Consider the following 26,693-nt stretch of genomic DNA (forward strand, 5'->3'; position numbering starts at 1 on the left):
CGAAGCTCTTTGGAATCGAAATCATTCGCGCAAAGACTCATTGGCAAGCACTTCGCAACCTTAGCCACACTGCGTGGCGTGATCGTTTCTAAGTTTTTACTATTGCTGCCATTTTAGGTGAAATACACTCATGAACAGCCTGGACAACTGCTAACTTATGAACACATTGGGAAACGGGCTGAACGGGAAGCAATCAACTGACAAGCCCCCGCGTATTTCGGTACTCCTGCAGCATGCGCATCTGTCGAATTTATCCGGCCACGGGCGCTGCACCTGGACGGGGAAGAACACCTTTAACCTTTTCAATGTGCGCCCGCCGCCAGATCGGCAGGCACCTCTACGACACCTACCAGGCCCAGCTGCCTGTTTTATCTGGCATGGGGTAGGCTAGAAAGTCTGCTGCTGCTAATTTCCCACTGTATGCCATAATTTTAGTAAGAACCCGCTGCCAGATGATCTCGGCTGTAATACTCTGTTATCAATTTCGTAATACCCTGGTTTCTAAGCCTCCCACACAAACGTACCAAGTAATGTGTACTCGCCTGCGATTGGAATAAATCTTTCAACAGATGTCGTACACGCCTGGCGAGATGACTTCAGTATGCATCCTGATAATGCTGCTCCTGCATTTCGCAGACTAGCTCACGCCAGCGCAGAAGGCGTCTGACAGCAAAATTCTGAGCTACGTCGAAAACATTCCAACGACACTTCTACGATACTCCCGAAGCGAAACTTGAGCGCAGGTCTATAGGTGTCTCAGGTTCGATTGGCTGATCGTTTGCTTCGCTGGGTCGCCTGTACGTTGGCGATGATATTCGTCCGGTAGTAGTGATATTTGATGAAGGTATGTGCAGCGCACAGCGCGAGAGCGCATTACAATTTAACGGGAGTCTTGATCGGCAAAGGGGGAAAGCCGCTGGTCAGGATCAGGTAACATTGCCATTGCGCATTGCCTAGTGACCTCGAGCGTACGTGAAGCTTGGGGACCGCTAACATTAAATTAATTCTTAAGAAAGGAGACGTGAACGACTTGAAAAATTGCACATCGATCAGCTTACTGTCCGTTGCCTACAAGGTATTGGCTAAGGTGATCGCCAATACAGTTAGTACAAGCTTGGACTTCAATACACCAAATGATCAGGCAGGATTTCGTATAGTTGCAATAGGCGATATTCACACTATCAGTCAGGTGATAGAGAAATGCTTCGAATATAACTGACCCCATATATAGCCCTCATTGATTACGAGAAGTCATTTGACTAAGTGAAAATCTTAGCTATCATCAGTGAGTAGAAGAGCGTTATGTGCAATTATTGGAAGATATCTGTAATATCTGCAAAGAAGAATGAGAATTGGATAGAGCGCATATGGCAGGTTCTCTCAGATCATGAGTGTCAGTTTACGAATATCTCTCAAGAGAAAAGTATACAACAAATGTATTTTACCGGTACTCACATATGAGGCAGAAACATGAAGACTAACGGAAGAGATGAGCTTAAGTTAAACACAACGCAGCGAGCTATGGAAAGAAAAATCATAAATTTAACGTTAAAAGACCGCAAGCGGCAAGAGTGGCTAAGGAAACAAGCACGGGTTAATGACAGCCTAGCCGAAATCAAGAGGAAGAAATGGGCTGGTGCAGTTCATGTAAATGTGAAGGCAAAGTAACCTCTGGCTCCTTAAGGGTAACGGAATGGACTCCAAGCGAAGGCAAGCGTAGCAGGGGGCGGCCGAAAGTTAGGTGGGTGGATGAGATTAAGACGTTTGGAGGGACACAGTGGCCGCAGCTGGCAAATATTGCGGCTAATTAGAGAGAAATGGGAGAGGCCTTCACCCTGCAATGGGCGTATTCAGGCTGATGATCCCCACTCGTGACATCAAGGCGAAAGAACTCATGGGAGAGGAGCTAATGAAGTATAATTAACGTACAGCGCAGCTGCTGATATACGATTTGCGCTTGACGTGAAGTTTGTCCTGGTAGGGCTATATATATCGTTGCCACCTCGGAGATACGGCTCTCAATGTATAATCCTGTACAACAATTGGCCGGGAAATATTTAAGCCCCGAAATGAAACCAAGCGATGTGTTTTTGAAGAGTGTGATTTGAAAACCATAGATGTTGAACAGTTTTATGTATGATTACGGTACAATGGAGACGGCTAGAGAAGCGTAACGTGGTTTTACTTGATATGCATTTTTCTATTCCTGCCTCATGTTCTCACCCACTATGCTCCTCTGACAAATGATAGCTAGTCTGCTCAACAGCATACCGAAACATCGACGAATCGGAAGCCCAATCGAAAGCACATTTTTTTCGCCTATGCTGGCTTCCATATCTCTTAAAAGACGGTAAATTTCATGTCCTGGTAACGGCAGCAACTTGTTTGGCCGCTGCTTCTGCTTCAGGTTTACTTGTATAAAGAAATACCTGGTTATCCATGTAAAAACTACCGAATGCTGCGTCTCTAATGCTTTGGAGAATTCTTTTAGCGTTTCGTTAAACAAACTTCTCTTCCACTCTGCTGAACACGGTCTGTCAAGGAATTTTATAGCCGGGTGCAAGTCGCTGAAGATCACCCACCTACATAGATTTCCTATTGATACTATAAACATTAGGGCCAAATGAATTGCATATATCTGAGCTGTCCCTTAGACTGCTGCGTGAGCCAGTTTACCTTCTTGTAGTTTACTCTGCATGTGATTCTGTTGTAATTGAGCATGTCGCTACGTAGTAGCTTCTGGTATATTCATCTGCGGAATTATGTATGCAGATGTCCATGAATATTTAAGACTTCAGCCATCAGCACTGAGATGAACGTGACCAGAATACCATACGTATATTTGGTACATGGCTAACTTGTTAGTAGCAAGCACCATCACGTCAAGTTTTCTCGTTATACCAGCGACACAAAACTAAATCTTAGGCGTCAACAGGAGCCACGGGGGTGCCTTATATCTCCTGTCCAATACTCATAATTTGGATGATGCTACATGTGTTCTACAAACACTTGATGAATTTCGCTTCCATCACGATCCTGTACGTGAAACTAACAGGTGCTTTTCATGTTCGGACATTAGACGTAAAATGTGTCAGAAAGCCTGACTTGCTCCCAATACATGAAACGGAGGCTGCCGGGTCTCTGCAATAACTGGAGGGACAGGAGTCGTTTGCGCCACGCCCAAACACGCCCGAAAACAACTAGCTATCAGCCTCTGCAAATGCACTTCTGTGATTCGCGCAAGGCCATGAAGTATCGGTGCAGGGCAAGCAATCTTTTGTCGTGTGATTGCGTTGGGCACTTTGAGCAGAAATGGCTCCGAACTGCACCAAGAATTTAAATGCCAGCTGCCCCAGTAGGCAGCTTGCTCAAAATCTGGTGACAGGTTTTGATGGCATTGCAACACAATTGGGCCATCTAAGTGGCCAAAATTTCCCACTCTTCACACTTTTTTTGTAAATTTTTCACTCACGGCTAACGACGCCAAGGCAGACATCGACGCCTATGACGACACTGGCTTCCCTGCGATACATGATCGATTATATTGTGGCGTTAAAATATGCCGTATTTTCGCTGCTAGGGCAAATTGCTGCACTCAGGAATCCCCTAAATACTGTGATGCAGAGCAAGCTTCTCTAAGGTCTTGTAACCGCTTGATGTTTTATTCTATTATTTCTATTTTTTTTCAGCTTGCTACTGTAGGCCTCCATTTGAGGGTTATAACAGAGAGCCGCGTTATTTCTACTCTCCATATAACAACCGATGCTTCAAGTATGTTGGTCTAGATCGCGGCTGTAACAGCTTCGATAACAAAGATGACTGCTGGAATAAATGTAAGCGAGGAAAGAAGCCTGGACCAAGACGCACGAAGAATAGGAACGGAAACTGGTAAGTAAGCAAGTAGGTTCGTTTACAATACCCGACTCCGGTTCCACTCTGTAAAAACTTATAATATATACGTTGCGTGTAATCTTGCATTTTCTTCGTTGCATATCCCGCGAAAGCACATTTGGACGACTAATTTTCTATCTCTCTATATTCGCACTGTTAAAAAGAGCCCCGCAGCTCATTTGCTATAGGCAGAGAGAAGGTGCATTACTGTTTTTTACGACAAGCAGCTATTTTTTCCCACTGGAAGGGTCTCGAGTTTGCTTCCATCGTTCAAAAAATATTTTACCAGATATGCTGATATACTAACTGAGTTTGAAATGTTCAGTTCATACCAAACTATTCTCTCGCATTTCTGTGCTTGTGTGTTACCTTCGGAAACGGTCGGTATAACAAAATAATCATACGGAACGTGCAGGTTTTCAAAAACACACCATAGGAAGCGTAATGAAAGTCATTAATAAATTTACGTCAAAACCAGGGGAAATTCGGGCGAAATAGAAGTAGTTTCCACATCCAGTAAAAATACCACCTCTGCTGTTTAATATTCCCTCTTGTGAAATAGTTCATTCTTGTATGAGGTAAAGAGAAACAGGATTTTTTCGCATGCGTATGGGAGAATAAGTAACTAATTTCGTTTGCCAGGTGCATAGGAACGTACATTTTAAATTCCATAATACCGAGACCACTATGCAACAACCTCTGCATGAATAAAGCTTGTGGTGTGCCTGTAACAATCATATTACTTAGGTTCGTAAACAACTAAAAGAAGCTGAAACTTTTCATCCAGCTGAGTCGGTTTGGTAGTGCCAATGAAGGCGTCGAAAGAATCAACGAAATGATTCCCAATAAGTTTTGTGGAAGCGAAGAAAGAACATTTTCCTCCAGCTGTGCACCGCAATGACATGTGGCGCGTTTTCCACATCTCAGAAATTTAGCGCATCCGGTGCTCAGGAACATAAACGCAGTTGCGCCGTCATTTGAAGACCTAATCCATTGAGCACTGTGCTAAATTCAATCTGTTTTCACAACTGTACTGTCATGGAAGCAATTTATTTTGCACTGCAGCTCTAGAAAGTTACGACCACGTTGTTGGCGATGCCTACCCTTCCTTTGAGCGAACCGGCCAAGCGAAGTCTGCCTGATATGGCGTTATAGTCCAGCCTTTTTTAATACAGTGCCGTACAGAGTTTCAGACATCAGCAGCGGGCGCTGGTTTTGCACCGACCCTCCTGCAAGGCCAATTTTCATTTTGTGCAGAAAAAAAGGAGATTTCTTTGCACTTATATTTCGAATCATTAATTATATTTCTCTGAAAAACCTACACAGCACTGTCCTGTCCATGGCATCACACTCCGTGTTTGCTCAAACCACAAGGTTGAGAAAAAAATTCTTTTTATCTTTTTCGTTGCTTAAGTATGCAAATGTCGCAATTCTGATAACTGCTGTACGCCACAGCCAAGAGTTCTGCCTCAATTTCCCAAATATGTAATGTTGATGAAATAAGAGAGTGTGCACAATACTTTTTGAATGCTGTGGCATGAAGACATATATGGAGCCATCATAAAGAGAAAAAAATTACTGCTGCCTGAAGGAAAATTACGCAAACATGGAAGGTAGCAGTATTAAAACAAGAAGCAGACAAAAAACGCTGTGATTTTTGTGTCAAGAATTCTAAGCGACCATATGCCTTGTCTACTCGGCCTAGCGCAAGTGAGCATCTACGAAGTAAAGTGAATTCTCTTAGGCAAAGCTCAGTTTGCGAGAGTAGTTTTTTTTTCAAATTGGATCGATACGTTTTCAAAGTAAACGCATATCAACTTTTGATTTCTGCTTTCTATATCAAATGGAACAATTTGTCACACCATGTACTTTGTTCGTTGTCGATGAGCCTTTCTCTTATAGCTGTTTAGATTTGCTTTGATTAATAGTAGTTCATTGAACCGATCCAAAAATTTGTAGATTCAGATGATACAAATTCAACAAAAATAAAAACATTTGAAGTATGCATTGCTACAGTGGGGCGCAACGGCAGCAGATTTGAATTTTCACAGTCTCCATTCAATGCTCCAGCGCCTCGCACGGATGTTTTACGGTTTGTAGGCAGCTTGCCGTATACATGCGGTCTTGAAGAGAATGCAGGCTGCACGTAGCAAGGCCTATAACTCGCGTTTTAGTCACACCGATTATTCTGGTTAATAGGTGAGCTGAGGCCAGTACTTATTAAGTGCTAGCTCAGCACGGCGGGCGCCAGGAAAGCCACGAAGGGCGGACATGTCATCGGCTGCAGATGTGGCGTCCATCACCATAAATATCTTTTGCCCCGTACCTTTAGTGGAACGCCAAACCTAGCGGTTCATCATTCAGTTTAAAATTTAGGGATCGATGCTCTAGGCCCAGGGCCATACGCTGGACATCAGGAGTGTCCAATTCAGTGCAGTAGCTTTTTTTCTCTAGACATATCAGTTGGGTAGAGCACTCCTTAACATTGCCAAACGCTCTTTTATCAAATGTAACTGACGCCTGTCCGGCCTCTCGGAGCTGTTCGGAACATTGCGTTTTTAATAATAGCAAACTTTTTAAAATCTGGGCACCTAGTTTTAACAGCGCCTCACCCGGAGCGACCACATTGTCTACCTCTTCTAGAAGATTAGGATCTTTGCAGCCATGCTATACCACCAACTTGGCAAATCTACGGTGGCTCTTATACGAGTGATTTGCACATCATGAGTGGAACCTACTTTAAATATGATATTGCAGTATATGGTGCCTGATCTGATTATAAGAAGCAAGCATTAACGTTTTCATACGCAGATTTGTGAATACCGTAACAAAAGACACCAAACTATACTTGGCTGGTGTTAAGGAAAAATTTAGTGGCCTAACATCCTCCACTTTAATTGAATCCTGTATTGAATTGTGTTTTCAGCGCATTATTGTTGAGAAAAACACAGCGAAAAAAAGATTTTAAACTGAGAAAACAGAACGCGTTGTTAAACTCGGGTTTTTAGAAATTATGCCAAAAAAAAACGCTAAATTCCTATGCGCCTGCTATATAAATGGAATTACTGATGATTTTGTCTTAGAAATAAAAAGTGTAAGATTATTGATTTAAGAAATTCGCGTTTAAATTTTCTGCCTTTTGTATCGTTTTAATGGTTTGGTATCTGATAGTGCCCTGTCAGATCATTCAAGATTGCCATGTATATTTAGTCACTGTATTAATAAAGTTTTTTAATATTCCTGGAAAAGATTCTCCACCTCGTATATGATCAGAGAAAAGCACAGCGTGCTTAGGCCGATCAAAAGTGTGTATGCGCAAAAATGCATTGAAAAAAAAGTTTCGAACAGCATAGTTACTTTCTCAGAGGTGTTCTAAGAACAACTTCACTTCAAAACCATATTCAAAAATTCTTGAGCTTACTATGCCACCCCTCGCAAGAGTGACAAGAGTAGGAAAGTGATATAATTTAGGAATTTTTTCCCGGCAGGAGGCTTCGGGGCTTTCTACAGTCCAACACAGAATTTAGAGCGCGACGGGAATTTATTAAAATCAACCCACACACGCGAAGCAAGGAGCCTAGGTGAGGTGTTTGCAATTAGCAACGGAGGTATCTATGAGTGATGCGAGGAGTTAAGGTATGAAAGAATTTACTCCAACACCATTCAGTACCCCATACTTGAACATGTTTGTTTTAAATTTGAACAAGAATTTTGTACAGTCGCTCAGGAGCTCTGCTCAATGGTACGAGCTGTGTCATCTCTCTTACGAAGAAGGACTGCTCGACAAAATAAACAGTATTCTAGGTCCAGCATTTTATCATGTTGCTGTTACAAAAACCCAAAGATATACTACCACAGTTTGATATTAACAGCGCTGCAAAAAATTTGACATAACGCGATCTTAAAACTTTTTGGCTCATCAAATTTGGCACCTCTTCCCGATACGTTAGCCTCATGCTTAAATTTCTGCACTCGCGGATTCCAACTGATCCAATTGCTTCATCAATCATTGTACAGACATTATCCAAATCAAAGCAAGTGGAAGCAGCACGTGTGCGAGAGAAAGAGAGCTATTGTACTTTTGTCTCTCGCATTTACAAGTTCACTAATACAATTTTTTTTTTGCAGAGTGTGAAGAACCACAAGTTCCCTCATCGCAGGAATTTATTGTAAGAATAAACTCTGTTGAACTGCACCAGAGACTTTTTGCTTGAATGGTGTGGAGTATTAATGGAGCCACGGCTCGAAAACACCAATGTAAATTGCATGAATGATGAAATGCTAATAGTTATTTTAACGAAATGAGTAATTACAGTTCAGCAAACAGCTTTCAGCTACCATGCCATACCTCTGAGTGGTTATACATAAGAATAGCGAAGAAGAAAATGTAACACCTTTCTTAGATTCATTTTGCATGAAGAACTCGTTCGTTAGTACGAACTTCGCACAGAGCTGTATAGCTTACTGTTCAAGCAGTACGGCAGCGTTGTGGTCGGTGCCTTCGAGTAAGTTATCTCTTGATTCAAATGTACTCTGCTACGTGGAAGTGATTAAAATACACATAAAGCATCTGTCTACTTTTGCCAGCTTTCTTAAGGCTCGCCAAAAATTCAGGGGCACTTTGACTGTCTAAAGGCTGTAGAGGCGAAAGCGTTTTCCGCACCACTTCGGCTGCTTCTGTGGCACTGGTGGCGTCACATGTAATTGAGTACTAATTACTAAGTGATGACAAATCACTAATTAATGGTTAATTACTGATTAATGCCTGAATACTAATTAACGGCTAATTAATGACGCTTAAGCTTCGCCTTTAGGAGTGGAACCCGACAGCGTGTTGTAGCGCTGCCACGGAACGCCACCACCCGTTTGGCGCGATGCCTTGCCGTTTGAACGCAACGCTTTTTTAGGAAAGGAAATGGCGCAGCAATTCGCTGTCATCTCGGTGGACACCTGAACCGCACCGTAGAGGAAGGGAGGAAGTGGGAGTGAAAGAAGAAAGACAAAGATGGCCCGTAATGAAGAAAATAAAAATTGAATTTGGGGAAAGGAAATTACGCAGTAACTGCCTCACATCTCTCGGTGGACACCCGTCAAAATTCAGGGGGGGGGGGTGCACTTTTTTGACCTAAAGTGCGGTCACTGATGTGTGGTTAAGATGTTAAGCTTCGCCTCTAAGAGTGGAACGCGACAGCGTCTTGCAACGCTGCCAGGGAGTCCATAGACCGCCATCTATGGATTAACACTATCAATCAGGTCATAAAAAAAACGCGAAGAATGTAACCAACTCCTGTATATAGCCTTTATTGGTTACGATAAAGCATTTGACTCAGTGGAATCCGCAGCTGTCATGCAGGCATTGCGGAATCAGGGTGTGAAAGAGTGTTATGTGAAAATATTGGAAGATATTTATAACGATTGGACAGCTACTATAGTCCTATATAAAGTCAGCAATAAAATTCTAATAAGGAAAGGTGTCAGGCAGGGGGACACAATCTCGTCAATGCTATTCACCGCCTGCTTATATAGGAAGTATTCCGGCGGACTGAAATGGGAACATTTGGGGATAAGAATTAATGGAGGATACCTGAGTAATTAGCGATTCGCTGATGACATTGCCTTGCTAAGCCACTCAGGACACGAACTACAAGGCATGATCATGAGTTGGAAAGACACAGCAGAACGCTGGGTTTAAAATTAACACGCAGAAAACCAAAGTAAAGTAACACAGTCCAGCAAGAAAACAGCAGTTCGCAATTGGTACCGAGGTGCTGGAAGTAGTAAGAGAACATGTCTACTTAGGGCAGGTTATTTCCCTCTCATGATCTCTCCGATCATGAGAGGGAAATAACAAGAAGAATAAGAAGGGGTGAAACGCATATGGCAGGTTCTCTCAGATCATGATTGGCAGTTTGCCAATATTTCTGACGAGAAAGGTCTACAAAAGCTGTATCTTACCGGTATTCACTAAAGCACCTAGATCAGCTTTGCTAAGTAGCGACAAGTCCCTCCTCTTCTAACGTCCTTTCCTCTGCGGCTCACGCCGTTCGCCATGTTCTTCCTAAGGCGCTCCGGCGGCGCTCTTGTATGCACTGGAACGGCGGACCTCGCAGAGCCGCGGATTTGCTGTAAGGGGCAATAATAAATGTAGCAAGGGAGCTTGGTATGACAAGAAGGAAAACGTGCCAGTAATGCGTTCCGGATGCGGTCTGCATTGTGTTTTGCCGCAGGCGATGAAGACGGGCAAACTGCAGTCGTAGGGCGGCGGCCTAGTTCTCAATAGGGACTTAAGTTCGCGAGAGAACACACGCGGCTTTGCTGTAAGGAGCAGTAAAGAATGTGGCAACTGAGTTCTCTACCAAAAAGAGGGGAAACGTGCCAGTAATGCATTCCGAATGTGCTTTGCGTTGAGTTTTGTCGGAGACGGTGACTGCGGCGAAACTGCAGTCGTAGTGCGGCGCCCTAGTTCGCGAGAGAACACGGACCTGCGCGCAGCTTTATATATAGCATATTATTGCAAATACTACCAACGGTCGCTCGCACGCAGTACAATTCATAATTGCGCCTGGACAGTCACGCCCGAGCGGTGCGAACTTTTTTACCAGGCAAATAGTGTACAGTACATCGCTCTTCCATGTCTGTTCTCGCTCACCCCTTGCTGAGTTCTCCCTTTTGCTTTTATTTCCGCCGGCCGCAGCTCGTTTGCGCAAGACATCAGATAGGAATTGCCGCGGCCGGATGCATCTTTTCGTTCCTGTTTTTTATTGCAATGAAACCATTACCGCTACAGCACCTCTCTCTACTCAGTTTCTATTTCCAGCGTCACGAAAACATTTTCAGAGAGGATTGACTTGAATACTTCTCTCGCCGCGAGTTTAGAGGTCGACGTACTGTTGGTAGGAGGATTTCACCACATTCATGATCTGAAAATGTCACTTCCACCGTCAACTAAGTCTTCCTTTTGGGAGGCGAATACGGAGACATCCCTCAGGAAGACACTATTTCAGAAAGAAAAAATTTTGATTTTTCTGTTAACGCCTTCGTTATTATGTTCCCGAAATAACATAGCATTATTTATGAGTTAGAACGACACCATTCGGTTCTGGGTTGTCTTGGCATGGACTTTAAAATAGAGTAATAATATCTCTCATCATATTGAAGAATTCCTGTTGCTTTGGAATACGCATATGAACCGGGAACCACGCTCTCTCCAATTTGTCTGTGCGAATGCTGAAAAGCGCGTATGGTGGATCTTCTTTGCGAAACGGTTTTATTTTTAGAAAATTAAAGTTGAGCGAAATTATTGAGCGTCTGGAGTAGCTCATGACAGAACATTTCTTTTTGGACCAGAATAGTGACCCCTTGGGTTAAAGGTGCAACATCCCTAACTGTTTTCTTGTGCTCTCTTGCCTTCAGGTGTTTTGTGACCTCGTTGATGCCACTTAAAAGGGTCTGTAAATAGTTATTTTCATAGACCAACATTTTTCCGCTTTAAATACCTATTTTAAAACACTATGTTATTATCTGATGGGTGTGAAGCGTCCATCGCAGACGTCACCGGTTCCTTGCTAACTTTGGCTGGAGTCTGACTTGAAGCGCAATACTTGTTGTTTTTGCTGCAGACATCTACAGAGAAGTCAAATACCCACGCAGGAAGACTGGCCAGGTTTTGGCGTAGGATTTCAAAAAAAATCACTAAGGCGATTGAGCCGAAAAGAGACACATAAGGTGAAAATTTGGTTTATTGGTTTGTTTTATTAGCTTTTAACGTCCCAAAGCGACTAAGGCTATGAGGGACGCCGTAGTGAAGGGCTCCGCAAATTTCGGCCACCTGAGGCGTTTTAACGTGCATTGAAATTGATTTTATACAGGAAATCTACCGAGATAATAAAGTTGAAATTACATGGGAAGGGAAAAAAAGTACAACAACTGTGGGGGTGCGCAAAGGATTAAGGCAAGGTTGTTCTCTATCACCGCTACTATTCATGCTTTATGTGATAAATATGGAAAGAAGGCTACAAGAAAGTAATCTAGGTTGTAATCTGTCGTACAGATAAGGCGGAAATGTAGTTGAGCAGCGACTCCCGGGTTTAATGTATGCGGACGATATTGTACTGTTAGCAGATAGCCAGGAAGATTTACGAACTTTAATTAATTGTTGTGGACACGAAGGAGACGCTCTAGGATTCAGTTTTAACGCAACTAAGTCAGGTGGGATGATTCTAAACTATACAACTGATCAGGTGCTTACAATAGAAGACCATGAAATACCCAAAGTGGCCGAATACAAATACCTCGGGATATGGCTAAACGAACGGCATATATACACGGAAAAGCATGAGCAGGCTCTTAGGGCAACAGGACGAATAGACGCCGGGATAATGAAACGTAGGGCATTATGGTGGTACAACAAATATGATGTACTGAGAGGTATTTGGAAAGGAATAATGGTGCCGGGGCTTACTTTCGGCAATGCGGTTCTTAGCGATATTAGAATTAAAACAGAGAGCAGTTGGAAGATTAGCACTAGGTGCTCACGGCAAAACCACAAACGAGGCAGTACAAGGGGATATGGGCTGGGCATCGTTCGAAGTACGGGAAGCTAAGAGTAAAGTACTACATGAAGATCGCCTGAGGAAATTGGACGATAACAGGTGGGCCGCTAAGGTATTTAAATACTTATAAAGAAAGAGCGTTGACTCACAGTGGCGAAAAAGAACTAGAAAATTATCCAGTAAGTATGCCGGTCATGAGGACGGAGAAAGAAAGAGCATGAAACGACAGGTTAAAAACGCGGAAGTTAAAAATTGGATTAATTCAATGAAAAAGAAGCATAGTGTAGAACTCTATCGATACTGGAAAAGGCAGATCAGAAAAAAAATTTTCTATGAGAACTCAAGAGGCAGCGCCCTACTTTTTTAAGCTAGGTCTGGGTGTCTTAGAACGCGCAGCTACAAAAAGAAATTTAACGAAGAAGATGACACATGTGCAATGTGTGGTAGATCTGTGGAAAGAATTGAACACCTCACACTCAAATGTGATGGTATCCATGCGGACGTCGATGCAGGCGCAGTCACTTTTGTTGAGGTCCTTGGGTTTAAAGATAACAATGGTCAGGTAAATAAATCTGCAGTGGCAGTTAGCAAAAAGGGATTGGAGGATTGGTGGCTGAAAAGCAAAGATGTGACATAAGGTTAGAAGTGTATGAAACCGTAGGTAAAGAAGATGGCGAATCTTAATGAGAATTGACAACACAGTTAAACAAAAATAAAGAAAGAAAAGCTGACCATGGTGGTAATTGCCACCACCCCGTTTCAAAGGGGGTGCTCCTATCCATCCAACCACCTATCCGCATCACACAGCACCCGGGCCTCTAGATTTTAGCCTCCATCAATATTGGGCCGCCGCGGCCGGGATCGAACGCACGTCTTTCGGGCCAGTAGCCGAGCGCCGTAACCACTGAGCCACCGCGACGAGTCTAAATGACGCGAAAATGTAGAATAGTGAATAGAGAACTTGTGTATAACAAAGACAAACGAAGATTAAAAAAATTGTGCAGAACATATAGAAAAACCTTTCAGAAATAATAGACACGGGGAAGAATTTTGAGCTGAGTTAACAACGGAACCTTCAGAGTTTCAAGTAATTTAGTACCAAGACACCAGCAAACCCATCTTAACGCGAATCACCTTGGTGCTCGCACCGAACGAAAAAAAAAAAAAAACTGGTAGTGACGCAAGGAGCCGTAATTTCTAGAGACTGAACATGATCTGAGCTGAAAAACTTCATGAGTTGCTGCGAAATTACAGTTTACACACAACAAAAGGGCCGCCGGGAATTTCGTCTGCCCTTCGTATTGTTCCCTCACCGCCCCCGCTAGGTACGACGCATGTGCCTACGAATGAGCGCCAGCTTTCGCCTTTTGAAATAGACCACTCTAAGCATACTCACACATCGAAACCCTATGCCATTTAGCTCTTGCTATCAAAATCATTGTATGGCATTACATCAGCACTGCAAGCCAGCAGCTGTGAAAACGGTGGACAAAATATTATGTTACCTCAGAAACAAAGCCTAATAGATTCGAATATTAATATTGTCAAGATGAAAAGATACACTGAACGTCATACATCCCATTTTTGGTCCCCGTGGTAGGTGAACACGGGAGCAGTTTTATTCGTGAAAAATCAGAAGCGCCAGCACTAAGCTACCTAATCTGACGGGCAATAATTCTTCAGTTTATATGCCGCAGAGCGTATGCTTGCTTTTATCCATTTTATACCGCTCAAGAAAGCTGACATGAGCTTTAAACATAACGGTCGTACCTAAACATCTAACTAAAAACTGTGGCTTATATCCCTTAAAAACCTCACATCACTTCCTTCAGGCATTTTGAACGACACGCCACATTTCAACAAGGTCTTTAAAGTGTGAATTACTTTTCATTTTACCATTTCTAACAAACTAAGGGGATTACTTTCCGTTTACCGCAGTGAACATGCGGCCGCCAGGAATTCCTTTGTCCACAATTACGGAGCCAGCATAGTATATGGGGCGACCAGGAATTCCTTCTTCCTCTTAATCATGGAGCATAGCACAGTAGATGTGTTGAAATCCAAATGCCTGTCATTATTTAGTTAACCATTTTTCGCTTCGAAATGCTCGGGCACGTACTGCTGTCGCCGCGGTCCTTTATTGAAGCCATTTTAGTCAAGGAATAAAAATATACCATGTGTTGTCACCAGGGGCGGGTTCATGCTACCGCACATGAAAGTAAGAAGGCGACCTCTGCACGCTGTGCAGGTGAGCAGTTAGAGACCGTAACCTTGGTGCATAACGGGAAAACATTAGGCGGATGACCGCAGCCGTGAGAGAACGACCAACAGAGTTGAGCAACACAACCTCGCGGTCGAGCAATTAGGAGAGCTGTTGACAACGCCGTCTCCTCATGAATGCGGAGACACCCAGGGAGACCATGCGCCCTGCCAATGTCAACGAACTCTGAAAAGAAGCGGACAGGCCATCCTGCAGCAACCCGCCTCGGTCTTATTCGAGTGCAGCCAGCATCATCTATCAATAATCTTAGAAAATCCGACGCCTTTCCTGAGATTCCTTCTATGCTTAGGACTGCTCTTCAGGCGAGAATGACCTCTAAATACAGCAAGAGGAGAAGTTACTGCGGCAGCAGTAGATGACGGTTGTGGCGACAAACTTTATTCAAAAAGAGCTTTGCGCCCCTCCGACTGGGAAAGGCCTTTAGGCTAGGGCTCCTGCAACCTTAGCTGTTTTCTGCGCCCGCTGAACCAGCTGCCTTTGATCCTCTAGATTTGAACTGACAGCGCAGCATCCCACTGCTCAGGTTTAGGTTTCGAATTTTCGCGACTGCCTGCACGCTTTTACGAGCTCGTGTAGCGTAATGCAGTCTGAGGTGCATTCTGCATAGCGCGCATATGTTTAGGTATATTGAGGGGTTTAGGTGTATTGAGGGTTTAGGTATATTGTCTGTTTAGGTATTAACAGACAATTTATCATCAAATCATAAACTATGTAATAATTACCCAGAAGTTCTTGAGATCGCAAAATCATTTAGAAGGCTGAGAACTTTCGAACGCAGAATACAACTTCTTTTCACTCCAAATAGCTGGCCAAACACGTACGAATAATGATTTCTAATTGCAAACTTATTGTGTTCTGGTTTCTATATATGTGTACAAAGTGTTAACAATATGTGTTTTTTTCTTTTTGAACTTGCTCCATGTGCATTTTTGTAGGGTGATGATTGCTGTATCTAACTGTATGTGTACTGTCTCCGTGTATTTAGTAACCGGAATTGTATTTTGTAACTCCTGCTGTTGCGCCCAGTGGGGCCAGGGCCTCGTCAGGAAACTAATTAACTCCTTTTGTCCTGCCCCACGGGCAGTACCATGTATTGCCATCCAATAAATAAATAAATAAATAAAGATATGTGGTGTAAAAAGCTGAGTTGTTGGTATGTGCTCGTCAGTACCTGCCTCCAACCTGCTGTTTTCAGCTGCGTCAACGTCTTGTGTGTGTGCGAGTTTTGTGTGTGTGTGTGTGTGTGTGTGTGTGTGTGTGTGTGTGTGTGTGTGTGTGTGTAGGGGGGGGGGGTGGCGGGTATTCGCCGAATAAGCTTCTCTATGGCACTGTACTGTTGTGGGAACGATTCCATGGTTGCCGAGTCTCCAGTCGGGGCCCAGTTAGTAACAACTCAGGCTGTGAAATGCAAATGCAGATTACAGCTTAGGGACTCGTGGCGTGGTGTCCGGATGAGTACTCTTTCAGAAATTTGCGCTGTCGTGTTGTTAACGTGCGATGTGAATTTGTTGATATGCGGCCATACTCCGCAATTTCGGCGTGCCATTTTGGAGTCTGAGGACAAGTGTATTTCGCCTTCCGCGCAGCTGGAAGCTATTGCTAAAGCGATGACCATCTTCTTTGCTTCTGCGGCTTCGAACTTTGTATGATGGTAGCTTAAACCAACTGCAGGGTGTGGCCAACGAAAAAGGCCAACAGAGAAGGTCGGGAGACTTGCAGCGCCACGTCTGGGAATTTGACGCGTGTGAGGATTCCGTACTTTGCCTGAAGTAATTGAACTCGGCAGGCATGTTTCTTGGAAACGGGCTGACATTGATTCTATCCATAGGTCGGACTCCATTGTGACTGTTTTAGAGTGTTTCACGTTGATTATAGAAAGCCGTCTACGGAGGTAATGACTTTCGGCAATGCTTTGGGTTACCCTCTCTAGCGAGCTAGTGAGATTCACTTCTATGCGCTTTGGAGCCGAGTTGGACATTCCAAATGCATCTAGTTTATGCACCGCCATGTGCGGTGGCGGTGCTAGAGCTTGGATAATGAATATTTTCTCGTCAGTATTGAATTAAATATTAAATATTGAATATTTCAGTAGTTAATTGAATATTTTGTCAGTTTTTCTGCGGGAGGTATGCTGCAGATTAGAAAATCCGACCAATTACGACGGCTTGAACTAAACGAATAGTGACGTCCTCCTTCAGGCTATGGTGCCATGCCGTGATGCGACTGAGCATACACAGAATTTGCGCGACTGGTTTTGAGCCTTAGCTCGGCTCTTGCACAGCCTCCGTATTGTTCGATGCCCAGGCCTGATATTCATACGTGAGGAACTATTGGAATTAATCGTCTTCTAACGTGAGCAGAACGAGGGGAGTTGTGATTTTTTATAGCGCACCGTAAGCCACTGGCGCGCGCGTGTCTCTGTGCTTAATTGGTCGTTTGCTCTGGCGCGTGTTGCATCTCTCCTTGAATTCTTTCGCGGCCCATAAATGGACGCAGTCCGCGTAGAGAGAGTGACGCACCTGAGGTATTGAGGTCAGGTACTCTAGTATATACAACGTGGCTACGTTAAAAAGAGCGAAAGAGATTACCGACCCCTCATGCGTCCCTATGTCGGGTTGGAGATGATGGGGATTCACAGCGCACCGATTCCTTCTGTGGCTGCACGATTCGTCATCAATCTAACCATAGGTTTGTTGTTCGCAATCTGTTTGATTGCCGACGGAGTTCTAATATTGTCGGGTTACTGACATTGCCAAATGCGCGTTTCAGGTTCAAAGGCAGCGTTGCTATGGGACTGTGCTAGGACACGTGGTTTAGAACATGTTCTTTGAGCTTCAACATAATATCTTGAGTGGAGCTGCGGGGTCTAAAGCTGAGCATGCTATCAGGAAAGATATTGTTGGACTCCAGATAGAAGGAAACCGTAGAGAGATGTTACTTTGCGAGTGGGCGGCAGCGTGCGCTTCACGCCGAATTCGGAGCGAGGAACTTACGTCAAGGACCAGGCCGGGAGCGGAGAGAAAACGTTACAAATCTTTTCGGCCAGAACCGGATTCAACACCAGGTGATGCCAAAGGGTCAGGTTCGCCGCCCGCTGCTTTGTTCTACTCGTGTACAGCAGAGTACTCGTGTTCTCGTATTTCGTCTAGTTCTTCTGCGCCACGTGTAGGCCTATTAGGGAAGGCACTAAAAGATAAATTGATTATAAGGAAATCAAAGGCACAGAAAGTAATTTCTCAGTGTATAACTTCTACGCGCTCTACACCTCAACTGGCGACACGGCAGCCCTACGCACGCGGCGGGACGAGAAACTGGTTATGCGCCAACGATACAATTCATACCTTGCCATAGAGGAAAGATGCAAGAGCTAACTTACAAACGCGGAAAGCAAAAGGCAACAAGTGAATGAAGATTTTCTACATAACATTTCTTTTTTTACACATACATTGTGCACAGAAAGATGTATTGGAGTAAGAGAAATCCAAAATATACATCAAAGTTATAAAAAAAGCATCAAGCACAATTCACTTATGAACACGAATAGCGCAAATTAACAAGATCAGTCCGCATGGTGACAGACATCGATGCATCACAGAAGGCACTCGTGTATGATCAATAAATATTAATAACTGCTGCACGCAAGCGCAGTGCGCTTTACTGGCGCATGACTATGTAAACATAAATTAGCGGCAAAAAAAGAATTACAATACAACAGACGTGACTTGCGCCCCAGTCCAGCCTGTTTTGTAGTTGTTTCTTTTGAGCTTTTTTCCAAGAAATTGCAAGAAATACCCCAAACCAATCTCTCTAGTTATTGCAACGTAGATTATTAACTTCGAATGTTGCATAAAATACTGATTAGCATAAAGCCCACGCTTCTATGCAGAATAGGCTTTATGATCTCTCACCCTCGAAAATAAGCCTTTGATAGCATGAACCGCACGCCTTAATATTAAATGCACAATCGGTATTAAGTGAATGTGATAAGAGAAAGTGTTTTGCGAAACGAATTCAGTTTATAGAGTTTCATTTTTCTAGTGGCAGCAAAGAGAAGTTGAAGATTGCATTACTTTCCTTACCTCGCAAAGGTTGTGTTATTAACTAACCAAACTGTAGGGGCACCCGCTTCCATCTCCTGTTTGTTGTCACGATACTGGATAAGCAGCACGCGGATGTGTTGAGAATTCTGCGAATGGCAACATGTGTTGTCATGCACTACTAAAGTTCTAGATTCCACAAAGCTATCAGGTTCCACACCTAGGGCCGGCAAACCTCAATTCTGATTCCACATTTTCTTTTCTGTTGAGAGCTCCATTATTGCAGGGCTCCTCACGCACTGAGTCCTACTCGATGGTGCACAGAAAGGTGTTCTCAAAAATTTCACCCCGTTCTTGAGCCGCGCTTGTAGTGGCTGTGTTCAATAATTCCTCAACCCTACGTCTCGTGCAAAAGATGCGCTGCTAGCTCGATTGCACAATGACTCCTCCTGCAAAATCCAAACTAGAAAAATTCCTACCGAATGCCGACAGCACAATGTAGCGAGTCTCCATATTGCGATGCCGCTGTTCCTAAAGGAAGGCTAGCTTTTGTGACGAAGAAAAAAGATATAGCACTCGCCAACGAGCGTTCTCCTAATAAGCTTGTGTCGAATTTTTATGCGTTTTCTAATGTGCGAAGCACGTGAAAATGCACGTTCTATTGTAATTCAAGTTTCGGTTGCTTGGTATTCAATTTTATCAAATTTTGACTTGTTGACAGCAACAAAAAACAATTTTGGCGCCTTTGAATTTATTTAATAACGCATTTTATTGAATATTGTGTATTGTACACGTCCTCGAATTTGATCAAAGGCGGCAGTTAGCAACACATATAAATAGTAAATGAAAGAGAGCTGGATGTCATTGTAAAGCAGAAAACAAGCGCTCATATAAAACTTCAACAGAGATGTTTTTGCTTTTAAGAATGTGCTCTAACCTTGGCACTTAAAAAGGGTGCTACATCCAGCACTCGGCACGGATTTCTAAAAGAGATCAGATGTTGAAAGGCCAAGATGCCATTTCACGAGAGCTGGTAATTGCTGATTGTGGGCAGTAACCTTTTTTTTTGCGTGTGCACCAGGATCTTTTCGCAACTCTGAACTTCACGGTCATAAATGTTAAAGGTTTCTGTGGAATGTGCTCTTCCGTTTTCTATCTTGGTCCCGTGCTGTGCTTTCATTCGAGTGCGCCCTTTGATACCTCTTCTATGCTACTAAAAATTCAGTCGAGAATGTTTTTTTCAGTGATAGAATCATCTGAGGGGCCTTCGTAACTCACATTTTCTAAACTCTTTCATTTCATTGCTTGGACGTCTAATGTAACATGAAATCTAATTACGTATCAATCTCCAGACGCATGAAACAATCACCTTCTGGGCTGGAAGTGTGTTGGGTTTTTTTGTTGAATTTTTCACCCGGAATAGTTTATTCTAGATTCTGCTAGACTTTTTTGAGGTAGTGGGTTGGGTTCTGGAATAAAATTTACAGCGGATATTTGCTCGTCACAGTTGTAGCAAGATACAAAAACCATGTAAAACTTAAAAAACGTTATCAGATATCGAAGGCGAGTTCTGTTATATTTCCCGCCCATGAATCTGTGCAATCTAGGTTCTGGTGATCCAAGCGAGTATACTCGGTACACTCTAGCTCCAACGTATAGCAGGCAATACCAGACCTCAGAAGCTGATTAGCAGCGGGTAGTGCAACTCTCAGCTCATCTTCGGCAGGCGGTGTACGAATTATTTTTTGTCTTAGGCCGTACGAGTCCACACTAGAGAAGCAGTGTTGCATAGAGCACGACTAAGTCGAATGTCTCTCATGTTGTTATGCTATAACTCATGGTCCGCGGATAACTACTGTTTAGTTTAGTTTAGTTTATGGTGTTCTAAAGTCTCAAGGCAGCTCAGGCTATGAGGGACGCCGTAGTAAAGAGCTCCCGAAATTTCAACCAAGTAGGCTTCTTAAACGCGCACTGACATCGCATTCTGTTCTTTGCACGAACTGTTTTCTGATACGTAGTACAAGTGAGAGAAATACACCCTAGAGACGCCATCGGCGCTTGCCTATGATGCAAAATTGTCATGGGGTGGCTATAGCAGTTAGGGAGACAGCGTAAAGACCGTGCGATGCAGCTGGTGTATACAGCACCGGTAAAGTACAGCTGGCGTGTGCTTTTCTCTTGAGCGATATTGGTACCTGCCATTCATCACCTGCCATTCATGACTTGAAAGAACCTGCCATATGCGCTCCACCCCAATCTTATCCATCCAGTTATTTCCCTGCAATGATCCGGATCATCGGTCACTAGCCGCCCTAAAGTAGACATGTTTCCTTACTACTTCCAGCCCCTCACTACCAACTGCGAACTGTTCTTCCCTTGCTAGACTTTTGAACATTACTTTTGTTGTCTGCACGTTCATTTTGAGACCGACCGTTCTGCCCTGCCTGTCTAACTCATCAATCATGCTTTGCAGTTCATGTCCTGAGTGTTTTATCAAAAGCAATGTCATCAGTGAATCGCAGATTACTAACGTATTCTCTATGAAGTCTTATCTCAACTTTTCTCAGTTAGGACCTCGGAATAACTCCTGTAAGCAGATGGCATTCCGAGGCCTTCCAAAATCAAATAATAAACCCGCGCGCACGCGGCTTTTAGTGTGAACAAGCAAACAGTAAAAAAATTCGTTGCATTATATCCCTAAGAAGCAGCGACTAGATGCCTTACAGCAAAAAGAAAGGTGACCTAAAAACAAAGAAACATACACTCAGAATGAAAACACATATCGTCCATTAGCGTCCATAATAAACCCTACACGGTGGCTCAGTGGTTAAGGCGCTCGTCTACCAAGCTTGAGTACCCGGGTTCGAACCCGACCGCGGCACCCGCACTTTGAAGGAGGCCGAACACGAGAGGCGCCCGTGTGCTGTACGATGTCAGTGCACGTTAAAGATCCCCAGGTGGTCGAAATTATTTCGCAGACCTTCCCGACAGTACCTTTTTCTTTCTTTCTTCATTCTCTTCACCTTCATCCGTTCGCTTACGGCGCGGTTCAGGTGTCCACCGAGATATGTGACACAGATACTGTGACATTTCTTGTCCTTAAAATCCAATTTACCAATTTAGCAATAATCTCCATAATAGACTCTTTGGTTCGGATTCTGCAGCACTTTTTGACGTGAATAGTTCTCCTTAGATGCAGTGAATTTAGCGGTGACGACCTAGTAGTCAATTTCTCACACGACGGAAATCTTGCATGGGCCGAAGTATTCCTTGAGGTGGTGTGTTCGACTCCCACTTCCGGATGGTTACCAACCGGTTCTCTCAATTCGGTTCAAGTCATGGCCAGGATCGGTGCTCGGTTTTTCAGAGATGTATGGTCTGGGAAAGGAGCCTGCTTCCTGAAATCCCTTAATTATAAGTTTCACAGTGACGAAATAGTAACTTTATAACAGATATATCTTGGATAATCAAATAGTAAAAATGAAGCGAGTGACAAATATCTGGTTGTTATGTTTTCTTGAAATGGTTCTTGGTCTCTGCATATAAATAATAGAGCCAGTAAGGTGGAAGAGCTTTGAGCGTGCGACAAACGATTGCAACTTATTACCAAAAGATGTAGTTTGCCGCAAAGCAGGACTTGTTTTATGATCTTTCGTGCCTCCCGCTTCAATGCCCTAGTTGCGCTGCGGGTATTGTAAGAATAAATAAAAAACAGGCGCTCCAAAAAAGACGTGCACAAGTGGACTGTACCGCACATGGCGGTGTTATGTTGTTTGACAGCAGAGTCAATATTGCGTCGACGCAACGGTTTGTTCCCAAACCTTTTTTTCAAGCACTTCAGCCCGAAAAAGCCAAGCACCAGGCAGGGAGAAGTCTTTTACCCATTAAAGAACCGCTGGGCCAGCGCTTTCAGGGGCCAGCGGTTTACAGCACCTCCCGAATGCGGGGCGGCTGGACTACTACAATGCTACCGCTTCGGTGCAGAAAAATAAACTGGAATAGACACTTAAGCTCAGGGTGAAAAGACTGACGCGATAAGTTAATGGGTAAATACCCATATACGCGGAATCGGTTATTCTCTAGTTCTAATTTCTAGATCGCTGGAAGTCGTCGAACTGGTGGCGAAGTGTTGCGTCACTGCCCTGCGATAGCAAGCCCTGTCACCGGTGGGGTTTCCTCGACCTAGGGTGCTCTTCCGGAGCACTGTATCGCTAGAAATCGTTGATATAACTTCCACCTGCAATTGTGGTAGTTTCTCACAGTCTGGTGGGAAGGCTGCAGCGACGCCAGATGGTAACATGAACTAGGTGGGCCACCTAGGTTCCTGTAGAAGCCGGTTCCTCCGGGAGCTCCAGCTGTGAGGTACCAAACGGTCGCCAATGCTGACGCTGATGCCAGACAGTTATTTCCTACATGGAGGTTCTAACGCTTTGGCGTTAAAAAGGGTCTTGAATTTGTTTTTCTGCAAGAAGTGGATTTAAATTGTTTGAAGTTGGAATAATTTACTGACCCATCAACACAACGATTCCGTCTAATGCACTTTCCCTAAACGTTTCAACCAGAAAAGCTAATACAAGGCCGAGGTAAATCTTGTTCCCCTTGGAAAATGGTTTCGTACCGGCGGCGCTGGAGTTCAAAACCAGCACTTCCCGAATGCGAGGCGGATGCTCTACCGCAAGATCACTTCATTCAAGATGTTTCTTATCTGCGCAAGCTGCCGCGGTCCATAAACGGAGTACTCCTGGGCCAGACAACTTCCCAAGAGTGTGTCGCATACAAGGGGGACCCCCACATCGGAGAGTGCTCTTGTGCCTGTATTAGGTTATCACCTGCCCCGAAAGCCCTGGCACCAAGCGTGGCGAACTGGTCCATGACTTCCAGCTCGTTGGTCATGGGATCGACCCCCCCAGGACCCGAACAAGCCTTACACCTGCAGAGTTGAACAAACCTTCGGTTGACGGCCGCTAACTGGCAAAAGGCAATCCAGCTCATTGCCAGCTTCGGTTACGGTGCCGAATGGGCGTCCACACTTACAAATGTTCACCACAGAGTTCAGCGTCTTTTTGTAACCAGCCATTTGTAGACTGTGCAGCGTAGAGGGACAAAATATCGCAAAATTTTCTTTCAGCTGCATAACAAAATTTTTTGACCTTCATGGTAACATGACTGGAATTGTTTTTATGGTTTGCATTCTTTCTTTACAGAGGCATATGGTGTACACGTGCCGGAGCAAGCAGCGAGAAGCGTCCTGAATGGGAGCGGCTCATGGCCCTGAACAAACGTCTCACTTCGATGCTCCGGAATGTGCCTAAAATAAAAGAGGATGCCCACGCAAGCATTGGAATCGTCTGAGCTAAAATGTATAGCACTAACCTCTTTACACACCAGTAGTGGATAGGATAGGATAGGATAGGATAGGATAAGATAGGATAGGATAGGATAGGATAGGATAGGATAGGATAGGATAGGATAGGATAGGATAGGATAGGATAGGATAGGATAGGATAGGATAGGATAGGATAGGATAGGATAGGATAGGATAGGATAGGATAGGATAACTTTATTCAGCTCTAGCGCAAGTACTTTTATGCCGTCGGATGAGTCCATCCGCAACGGTCGGTTGCCCCTATTCCAGGGCTCGGCTGGAAGCTGCTGTCCGCTTAGCTCGCTGTGGTGGAACAATATTACAATGCAGATTTGTACAGCACTGATTCAAATACCAAAGCATTGACCATGCACTGGGCCAGGCGTCACACGATGGCTCCTCGTTTCTCCTGTCTTCTTTTGTGAGCATTATGTCTTTTTAATTCACCTGACGTACAACTTCCGCTCCGTGAGATTCTCGGTAGCGCCTTCTCCTCCTTTTCCTATCTTTCTCTCTTTTCCTGATTTCTTACCGATTGCCAATCCACAGTAACAGTGCAGATCAAGATCGTCGAGTACAATCACTTACCAATCATCAATCACTATCTAGGTTACAGTGGATGGCGTACTACGCCACTTCATACATATACACACCATTTGTTTCGATACGTTGATGCACAATATCATCGCCTTTTCATTCCGTGCAATGTCTAACTCATAATTCCCATCATTAACATTTCTTTTTTTCATTACTATAAGATCAGAACATATCACAAACATACGTCCCGAAGTCTTACACCCCACAACGCGTTCAGTGGGTGCCCCTCAAACACGCCTGAACCAACAATCTTTCGTGGCCTATGAGAAATAAAAAAAAAAAGCCCTTCGTGGCATATGCGTTGCGTACCCACCTGACGCAGTGAGGCTGGAATAGAACCTAAGTGCCTGATATTTTCTTTTTCTATTTTCTGGTTGGAAAAAAATTCGAAATTTTTCCGACTGGCGACGGGCGACGCCGGGATTTCCACAAAACGAGCTCCTTACGGTGTCGCTTAATACCAGGAACGGTCCAATATACCTCTACCGGCCTGTGTCAGAGCTCATGTTTCTGGACCGATGGCCAAAAGATACCGTGCAGTAATGGTGCTATAGCAAGCAGAAGAATGGCTGCGATGCGTAGCAGTCGGCGTTTCTAATCGGGAGAAGAAATGAGGCGGGGAGCCATCGTCCCAAGCAGAACCGGTTCACGGGCGAAAGTGGAAGGTTTTGCCTGTGGGAATGCATGGGTTGGCCCATGTGGGCCTGGCAGTGGTTCGCCCATGTGGGTCTCCGCTGGACTGTTGCCTTAGCCCCCCCTGCAGGTCCCCTCTGAGAAGGCCAATACTGCCCATCAGTGTCCAACGACCAAGGAAAGCCCCCTTTGTCATTTTATGCATGCAGACTACTGGGTTCCCCTGCTGGTGCTATGTAGCTACCCTTGTGGGTTCCCCCGATGCCGAGATGGAAATCCCGCACCTATCCCACGTCGGGCGCCCATGGGCAACCCGTGCCGGCCCATGAGGGCCGCATTTCAGAGCCCCATTTTTGCTACTGGGAAATTTCATTCAAAACAAAACGCGGTTGTGGGACCTCGACTACCTTTTTTTTTGTGAACAAACTCATATACTATATTGACCTGACTGAGAGGGTTGCGAATTTGTATACTGTGGGCTGGGTGAATCTGGCTGATGTCTGGTTTGTTGGCGATGCTATATACCGTAATATTTATATCGATATATGTGAATGGGGTGCTGCTGTCTAGAATGATGCAAAATGTGCTTTCTTTTACAATTTTAAGTTATTTTAGCGGCATTGGTTAGAATTGGCAGTAGATTATTTGGGTTTGCTCTAAATTGTAAAGATATCTTTAGCAGCAGAACACGTTGAATTGGTCTAAGCTTTCTCAATGTATGTGCTGTAAGTTTGTACCGTATGGGTGAAGCATAGGTAACCATGTGTTCTGTTTATATTTAAATATAAACTGTAAATATTTAAAGACACATTGTTGGTCTTCTGCACCGCATCCTGTACTCCTGCCACTTTCTTCGAGAGGGAGCCAGCACCAACTCTTAATGGACCTATCCATGAAGGCGCTGGGCGAGTACGTTTAAGTCTACAATACACCTACTGCCTGCTTACTGTTTATGCGGTATCCGCTCTGCCGCGTGCTGCAATGGTCGAAAGGCAAAGTGCACGTCGTCTCCAAGTAGTCCGTCGTGTTCGTGACAAACTTGCCCCCATAGCTTAGCCTTCAGCGAGGTACATCTCACCCACGCGCTCGGGCTGAGAGCGAAGACTTCATTCTTTCCGTATTGGCTCTTCCTGTTCGTTGGGCGTGTTTTTTCTGCTGCTTCCACGATTGCTACTGATCGAAGATGGAATCGTAAAATAATGTTCGCCTGCAGTAAGAAGTGAAGGTCATCCAAAACAATTTTTTTCATCATCATCATGATTTCATTTTGTGAAACCAATATATCAAAAGGTGCCTTTGAGGAACGAAGCAATTCAGTAATTGCCGACTGCACATCG

At 44.2% G+C, this 26,693-nt stretch overlaps 1 protein-coding gene across 1 annotated transcript in view; it reads left to right on the forward strand.

The window, feature by feature from the left end:
* Positions 1-8,086, forward strand: part of LOC149324836 (uncharacterized) — a 22,988-nt gene extending 14,902 nt beyond the window's left edge. The window contains exons 4-5 of the mRNA XM_089565210.1: positions 3,690-3,888; positions 8,020-8,086. Coding sequence (XP_089421336.1) covers positions 3,690-3,888; position 8,020 — 200 coding nt within the window. The 3' untranslated portion in view covers positions 8,021-8,086. The remainder of the gene's footprint in view (positions 1-3,689; positions 3,889-8,019) is intronic.
* The last annotated feature ends 18,607 nt before the right edge of the window (positions 8,087-26,693 follow it).

Source organism: Amblyomma mixtum, unplaced genomic scaffold (assembly GCF_055824585.1).
Source record: "Amblyomma mixtum isolate Tamu unplaced genomic scaffold, ASM5582458v1 scaffold_13, whole genome shotgun sequence".
NCBI classification, from domain to species: Eukaryota; Metazoa; Arthropoda; class Arachnida; order Ixodida; family Ixodidae; genus Amblyomma; species Amblyomma mixtum.